Source organism: Alexandromys fortis, unplaced genomic scaffold (genome assembly GCF_014885135.2).
Source record: "Alexandromys fortis isolate MF-2015 unplaced genomic scaffold, M_Fortis_MF-2015_v1.1 scaffold_122, whole genome shotgun sequence".
Lineage (NCBI taxonomy): Eukaryota > Metazoa > Chordata > Mammalia > Rodentia > Cricetidae > Alexandromys > Alexandromys fortis.
In genome coordinates, this window is record NW_026068004.1 from 5,351,660 (window position 1) to 5,359,643 (window position 7,984).

At 48.1% G+C, this 7,984-nt stretch overlaps 1 protein-coding gene and 1 long non-coding RNA gene across 2 annotated transcripts; both read left to right on the forward strand.

Moving 5' to 3' along the window:
* The first annotated feature begins 4,049 nt into the window (after positions 1-4,049).
* On the forward strand, positions 4,050-5,575 carry LOC126513063 (uncharacterized). The gene is made up of 3 exons (XR_007595245.1): positions 4,050-4,200; positions 4,243-4,554; positions 5,267-5,575. It is a non-coding gene; the product is annotated as an uncharacterized lncRNA (long non-coding RNA).
* Positions 5,576-6,991: 1,416 nt separating this feature from the next.
* On the forward strand, positions 6,992-7,402 carry LOC126513175 (ATP synthase F(0) complex subunit C2, mitochondrial-like). The gene has a single exon (XM_050161405.1). It carries the CDS (start codon positions 7,004-7,006, stop codon positions 7,343-7,345), a length of 342 nt encoding a protein of 113 aa, XP_050017362.1. The 5' UTR covers positions 6,992-7,003; the 3' UTR covers positions 7,346-7,402.
* Positions 7,403-7,984: the final 582 nt, after the last annotated feature.

Sequence of the window (7,984 nt, forward strand, 5' to 3'; positions counted from 1 at the left end):
CTTTTCTTCTTCTTTTTTTTTTTTTTTTTTTTTTTTTTTTTTTTTTTTTTTTTTTTTTTTTTTTTTTTGAGAAAGGGTTTCTCTGCAGCTTTGGTAGCCTGCTCTGGAACTAGCTCTTTTAGTTTAGCCTAATGTTAAATATTTCTGGAACTGGCTCCTCCCCCAAAAGGTGGGGCCAAAAACTAGGCACTAATAAAAGCCAGTGCCAGCTCTATTCTGTGCGTGGGTTTCTTTCTCCCGCTTCACCTGTAGCGGCTCTGTCGCTGTATCTCCGTGCATACGGCCTGAGGTCTACGTCCTGATTCTGCTTCGGTGAGTCTGGGCCTCTCATCTTGTTGGGGAGGGTCGTCACCTTGGGCTGGAAGTTCTGAGGCAGTGTGGGTCAGAAACGCTAGAAAGTCGGGGGCTCGGCTAATGGGAGTAGTAAGGCAGAATCATTTGAAGAAGTCCTGTTATTTAGGGGCTCCTTTGCTGAGCATCAGGGCCTGTCTTCACCAGACAAATGCGGCTTATACGGGCAACAGTGGCGTGCCTCGCCATGACTTCCTTTCCGAGCTTTGGCCATTGCTAAACCCAAGCAGGATGCAAGGGTGTATAAAATGCCAGGGCAGGTCGTTATCCGGATTAGACTGTGACCAGGAGACAGAGGCAGGCAGATCTCTGGTTTCTTTCTTTCTTTTCACATACGTATATGCAGGCAAAGCCTCAAGCATAAAAATAAATGTAAAAAAAAATATTTTTTTTTTTGATTTTTTTCGAAACAGGGTTTCTCCTTAGCCTTTGGTTCCTATCCTGGAACTAGCTCTTGTAGACCAGGCTGGCCTCGAACTCACAGAGATCCGCCTGCCTCTGCCTCCCTAGTGCTGGGATTAAAGGCTTGCGCCACCACCGCCCGGCTTCTTTTATTCTTTTTTTGAACAGATCTTGCCTCAAGTTTATTTGTAAAAACAGCATAAGGTCCTGAACATCTCAAATACTGTATTAGATATTCACACTAGTCCATATCTTCATATCGGCAGACAGAGATCTTTTTTATGGGGCCTTCACAGGGGCCTGGGCACCTTTGGGAGCCTGAGCTGCAGCTGAGGCCTCTGTCTTGGCTTGAACTTTGGGGCTTTGTTTTTTTGAGCCCACGACCCCTGGCCATGTAGCTTCTAATCTGCTTCCCAAGCTTTGGGTGAGCAATGAAAGCAAGATGGGTGAGTTTGCAGTTGGGGCCCTTTGGCATCTTGGGCTTCACCACCTGGGGCTTCACTAGGGCCTTGATGGCCTCCGCACGTGCGCTCATGGCCTTTGCATGATTTGCCTGCGTCTTCAGGCCTTGTTGTGCTTCTTGGCAAAGCGCATGCTCCCAGGGTACTTGGGGGTTGACCCCCTTGAGAAATTGAGCGGGTTTTTTTTGATGCCATTTCTGTGCCATTTTCGGACTGGTTGTGTGTGGTGTGGTTTTTGTATTTGGCCATGGCTGGACGGTAACCGGCATCTCACTGAAGTTGGTGTAAGATGGCCCACTGCAGATACCTGGCCCTTGCAGCTCCCATGACCAGCATCCTTTCTGTTCTCTCAACCTGTCAGAAGGACCTGGGGACTGGAATGGGGCTAAGGATTTCAGTAATGAAGACCCAGGTCTGAGGTCACTATTTTGAGCCAACTAGAGCAGCAGTTAAGAGTTTGGAGTTCTGGAACAGTCTGGCCCGTTAGTCATTTTTCCCCAGTAAGACAGAAACGTTTGAAAGTTTCATAAAGGAAAAAGTGTCACTCAAATAGTTTGCATGAAAACCTGTTTGGTTTTTGTTTCTTCCGGGGTGTTTTTGAGACAGGGCTTCGCTAAATATTTACCTAGGAAGGCCTCAAGCTCTAGCTGTCTTCCTCAGCTATTCCAGCGCTGGGGCCTCAGGAGTGGGTCACACCTTGCTAAAACTATTGAGTTATGATTTAGTATGAGACTCAAGGGACCTGAGCCTACTTCGTGTTGTTTCTTTCCTGAGACGACTCACCCCCTGTTTTCTGATTAAGGGAGATTCAGGCTAGCAGCCCTGCCCCTCCTGGTGTGTCGTGCCCCCTCCCCTGTCCCCACCTCTCTGCTGGAGTGCTAGGATTACAGTGAGACACCCTGTCTGATTCTGGTTCTACTTTTTTTTTTTTTTTGTTTGTTTGTTTCTCGAGACAGGGTTTCTTTGTAGCTTTGGTGCCTGTCCAGGAACTAGCTCTAGTAGACCAGGCTGGCCTAGAACTCCCAGAGATCCGCCTGCCTCCCAAGTGCTGGGATTAAAGGCTTGCACCACCACCTTCCAGCTCTGGTTCTACTTCTGACTTCCTCTCCTCTCTGGATCAACAGGATAGCTAAGCAAACTCCACATCCCTCATGAAACAGGAACAATGCTGCTATATTTAATAGCTTTGCAGGAAGATTTAAGTTCTATGGAAATGAAAAATGCTAGTAACGTAGTGTATTTGCTTTTCAGGCATTTTTGTAGCTTAATTGGACCCCTTGTGTCTAGTGCTGTGTGGTAATAGATGCTCTTCTTGCCCATCCTGGCGTGCTGCAGGGCGGGAGTCATCCTGACTCTCCACAGTAGTTCAGTTCAGTTCTGAAGGTGATCGCCATCAGGAAACTCTCACACACTGGTGTCCAGCCTATCTGCCACTTGTGGTTCCTTCTGGGGAAGGAAAGGATCACCAGGAGCCCTGCGGTGGTAGGACACGCCTTTAATCCCAGCACTCAAACTCAGAGAGCTCCTCCTGTCTCTGCCTCCCAAGTGCTGGGATTAAAGGCGTGCGCCACCACCACCACCACCACCACCTGAGTAGAATCAATTTTTATTTCAGATGACTTTCCTCTGCTACCTCTGCTCTCATCCTCTTCCCTTGTCTGCCACCTTTGAGTTTATTTTATTCTGGGAATCACCTATGTTGTGAATAAAGTCAGCTTGCAGGTTTGTCAAGTTCCAGGCCTTAAATGCATCTGTAGCTCTGCTTAGGCTTCTGCCACTGCAGGGAGCTGTTTTCTCCTTACAAACAGTGATGGCTGTGACGCCCACCTCCTGCGCTCATTGGTAGAGAAGTTTTAACCCCCTCGAGTTGATTTTGTCGTTTCCTCCTGTCTCTCTGAAACTGTCTGGCCTTTGCAAGTTTCAGCTTAGACCTGCTGGGATTTGGAGCCGCTCTTGCTTCCCTCATCTTTCCACCATTGTTTGGAAGATGGCAGCAGTATGGGTTCATCTCTAGAGGTGTCACTGTGTTTGTGTGAGGCTGCAGTGGGCAGGTTGTCGATTCCCGAGTCGTGGAGGGCATTTGAGAGGCAGCAGCGCCCTTTAGGAAAGAACCGGTGGTTGGATGGACTGACATGCCGCTGGTTAGGAACGAAGAATGGGGTCAGGACTGGGGTCTGAGCCGGGACTGATCGGCCTTCTCACTTTTCTTATTAGGTCCTCAAGACTCAACCTAGTTCTACAAAGAGCTTGACTCCATCCTTCAAACACCTGAGGAACTTGAGTTTCTCTGAATCTGCCTGCCACATAAGGACTAAGCAAGAACCCCAGCTCAGCTTCAGCTCTGTGCACCACTTGCTCTCCCCATAAAGGACAATGATGAGCTTCAGTGGCAATCAAATCCAACTGGAAGATTGTCCAATCACTTCCGGGGGTGATCGAAACTCCTGTTGTAGTCAGACGATAACCCCCAATGCTGACCAGACTTGTTGTGAGCCTAAGGAGATGGCCCTCAGTGGTGACCAGCCTCTCTGTAGGAGTCAGATGAGAAGCCCCAGTGGTGAGTTACTCAACTATGGGGCTCAGACAATGGCCCCTAATACAAGCCAGACTTTCTGTGAGGGTCAGATGACTTCAACCAGTGATTCAATGGATAGGGTTGAGACGACCCTCCCCATTGGTAACCAGACCATCTTGGGGGGTCAGATGACTCCAACCAGTGACCTTATAAAGGGTGTTCAGACAACATCTACTGGTAACCAGACTTCTTTTGGGGGTCAGATGACACCAACCAATGACCTAATGGATGGGGTTGAGGCGACACTCCCCACTGGTAACCAGACTTTCTTTGGGGGTCAGATGACAACCCCCAGTGGTAACCAGGCTTCCTATAGTACTCAGATGATGCCCTGTGAGGGTAACCAGGCTCAGATGGCCACCCTACATGGATCCCAGACCTCATATGGCTCGCAGTTGACAAACCCCAGAGGTGACCAGACCTTACATGACCCCCAGATGACATACCCCAGAGGTGGCCTGACCCATTATACGGGACAGGTGATGTCCCTTGTTACCCTTATGGGTAGCCAGCTGCACTTTCTGGACAGATCCCCATCTATTTCAAATTCTCACTTGGCACAAGAACAGCCTCCAGAATGTTCTTCAAGCTTTCCTTCGACAGCAGGAAATCTCTCAGTCGTGAAAGAAGAGGACCTCATGACTTGGGTCTCTGAGTTGAAGAAAAGGAAGAAAAGGAAGAATTGGAAGACATACAAGTGCAGACAATGTGGACAGCTATTCATAAGAATTTCCCACCTCCAATGGCATATTCGCAAACACACTGGTAGGTGAGGGTCTGTGTGTATGGGGGCAGGGGAATGGCTACAACTATGTGCTCTTTTTATAAGAGCTTTGATATTATTTGAGATTATTGTCATTTCCTGGAAGTCTGGGACCCCAGGAGACCCTGGGGAAGGTTGCCAAGTTTGAGGGTGGATAAACTGGTTTTATTGGTAGCTCAGGTCCGAGCCCAGGAGACTGGGCTCTGGCGTCCCTTGAACTACAGGACAGGCTGAGTGGGATATTAATTTGGTCCTTTGTAGATGTTCGTGGGCTTGTTCTTTTTTATTTTACTTTTTTATACCCCCGCCCGAGATATGAGGTCACACCATGCTGTCCACACTGGTTTTGAACAGCCTGGTTGAGGAAATGCTCCCAACCTGAGCCACCAAGTCCCTAGGGCTATTAGCATGTGCCCTGCTCAGAGACTGTTGACTCCATCTCTGTAGGGACTGTCTCTGCTTGGACCTCCTCCTTCATTGGCTTTCTTGTTCATTCCTTCCTTACCTCTTTTGCTGTTTTTCTTTCTTCTCCTTCAAAGGTTTCCTCTTGACTTTCCAACTCAACTCTCCCACAGTTTTTTGTTTGCTTTTTTGGTTTTTGAGAGTCTTTTTTTTTTTTTTTTTTTACGTGGTTAGCTTTGTCCTTGATTACAGTAGGGTCCCCTGAGCCTCCTTTCTCTGAGTGTAACAAACCTCTCTTTCTCTCTGCTTCAGGGGAGAAGCCCTACAAATGCGCCATACCTGGATGCCAGTTGACATTCGCCTGAGCTCAGCCAACACATGAAAATGCACTGAGAGAGGCACTCCTCTAGTTGAGCAGTGTGGAACAAGGACTATTCACGGTCGGATAACCTAAGGCACCACCCGGCATTGAACCCATCAGTCCTTCCTAGTGCTGTGGTTAAAGGCCTGCACCACCACATGGGTCTTTCAGAAAAGCAAAAGGACCTTCTTTTGGACACTGTATTCTGCCTAAGAGCTATCAGTTGGCATATTTTACTCAAGATAATGTGTGAACTTTGTTTAAACAATTGCTAATAAAAAAATTGTCACCCAAGTAGCAAGTCTTTGTTCCTTTAACCTGAGTTCTGTGGAGAGGCCTAAGAGATGAGAAGTGCTGGATGCCAGTCTAGCTTAAAGAAAAACCCGCTGCAGGTCCAGAGAGAGACCTGGCTGCAAAGAAAAGGCAGATCATGGTGAAGGACACCAGTGTCAACCCAGGCACAGATTCACACTCACACACAAGATTATCAAGTGGGCCAGACATGGTTGCCCCTGACTTAATGCCAGGCTGCTCTCTTGCTCCCCATTCATTGTTCCAGCGGGTGTTGGGAACTGATGCTGCTTCTTTGGGCCCTTCTTTAATTTTATATCAGCTTTCTTTTGTATGTTTTTTGTTGGCTTTGTTGTCAGTTGATGGCATGGCATGGGTAGGAAGGACTCAGTTTTCTTTTAGGGGCTGGCCACTGGCAGTCTGACCAGGCAGGCTACAGGGAGTATACAGGCAACGCAGTTGGTATTTTATATTTTCCTTGTTTTTTGGGGGGGCGGGAGGGGAGAGAGCGTCACAAGGGGCCATGAACCTGGGAGGTCTGAGAAGTGATGTGACTGGGGTGCATTATGGGAAATTCCCAAGTAAGAAAAGGTTTGTTTAAGGTCCTTTGTGATCTATTCACCCATTGTTTTGGGGTGCTTTGAAAAGTATTTTTCACTCAGACCTTCAAGGGGAAGACTGTAGATCTCGGATACCATGGTTGCTGTGTGCAACTTTTTGAGTTGAGAATCTTGACCAACCCACGGTCATCAGGGAACCACCGTGGTTGGACCCTTGGGGGACCACGTGGCATTATTTTCTTCTCTTTAAAGCATGAAATATAGTCTATTGTGAGTACAAAAAAACTTAACATTTTGGGACTGGAGAGGTCGCTCAGTGGTTAAGAGCACTGACTGCTCTTTCAGAGGACTAGGGTTTGATTCCCAGCACCCGCATGGCTGTTCCAGGGAACCTGTGGCTTTCACTTGCACACATGCCGGCAAAAACCAGTGCACATAAACTAAATTAAAAAATGAATATCTATAAAATCCCATCAGCCAGGATTAGGTAATCTGGTCCTGGAGATGGCCTTCCAGGACAGCAGCCTTGGACTCAGTGCCAGGCAGTTAAGTAAGAGGGAAAACAAAGTACAATCTCCAGCGTTCTTTCTCCATAAAAGCCAAATGAGGCAGAGAAGAGAAAGCCTATCACTGTTCCTGAATAAAATGAAAAAGGGACTGGGTGGTGGTGGCACAGGCCTTTAATCCCAGCACTTGGGAGGCAGAGGCAGGTGGATCTCTGTGAGTTCGAGACCAGCCTGGTCTACAAGACCTAGTTCCAGGACAGTCTCAAAAGCTACAGAGATGTCTTCTCTACCCTGGGAGCAGCTCTCTTGCCTTGGCGCCTCACCCCTGGAAATGTATGCCTGTTCCAGGTTCATCTCCACCCGTGCCTTGGTCAGGAGCACCTCTCAGCTGCTGAGCCGTCCTCTGTCTGCAGTGGAGCTGAACCCACAGACACGGAAAGATGAGGTCCTCAGCAGCTTGGCAGTCCCTCGTCCTTTGACCTCACTCGTCCCTAGCCGCAGCTTCCAAACCTGTGTCATTTCCAGGGACATCGACACAGCCGCCAAGTTCATTGGGGCTGGGGCTGCTACTGTTGGGGTGGCTGGCTCTGGGGCTGGGATTGGAACTGTTTTTGGGAGCCTCATCATTGGTTATGCCAGGAACCCTTCTCTGAAACAACAGCTCTTCTCCTAAGCCATTCTGGGCTTTGCCCTCTCAGAGGCCATGGGGCTCTTTTGCCTAATGGTGGCCTTTCTCATTCTCTTCACCATGTGACACAGCTGTCTCCACTTCACCTCCCGTAGTTTCTTGTGTCCCGTCTGCCCTGTAAGTTCCTTTTCCTCTACCTCCCCAGGAAGTCTGGGGAAAGTGACTGGCTCAGGGTTTGACTGAGAGAAGACAAATACTTTATTAATAAGATGTTAAAAAAAAAAAAGCTACAGAGAAACCCTGTCTTGAAGAACAAAAAAAAAAAATTAAAAAAAAGGTGGGGGCTGGAGAGATGGCTCAGTGGTTAAGAGCACTGGCTATTCTTCTAAAGGTCATGAATTTAATTCTCAGCAGCTACATGGTGGCTCACAACCAACTGTAATGAGATCTGATGTCTTTTTCCAGCCCGCAGGCCTACATGCAGGTGGACCAAGTAAATCTTTTAAGCCGGGCAGCAGTGGCTCACGCCTTTAATCCCAGCACTTGGGAGGCAGAGGCAGGCAGATCTCTGTGAGTTCGAGACCAGCCTGGTCTACAAGAGCTAGTTCCAGGACCAGGCTCCAAACCCACAGAGAAACCCTGTCTCGAAAAACCAAAAAAAAAAAAAAAAAAAAAAAAAAAAAA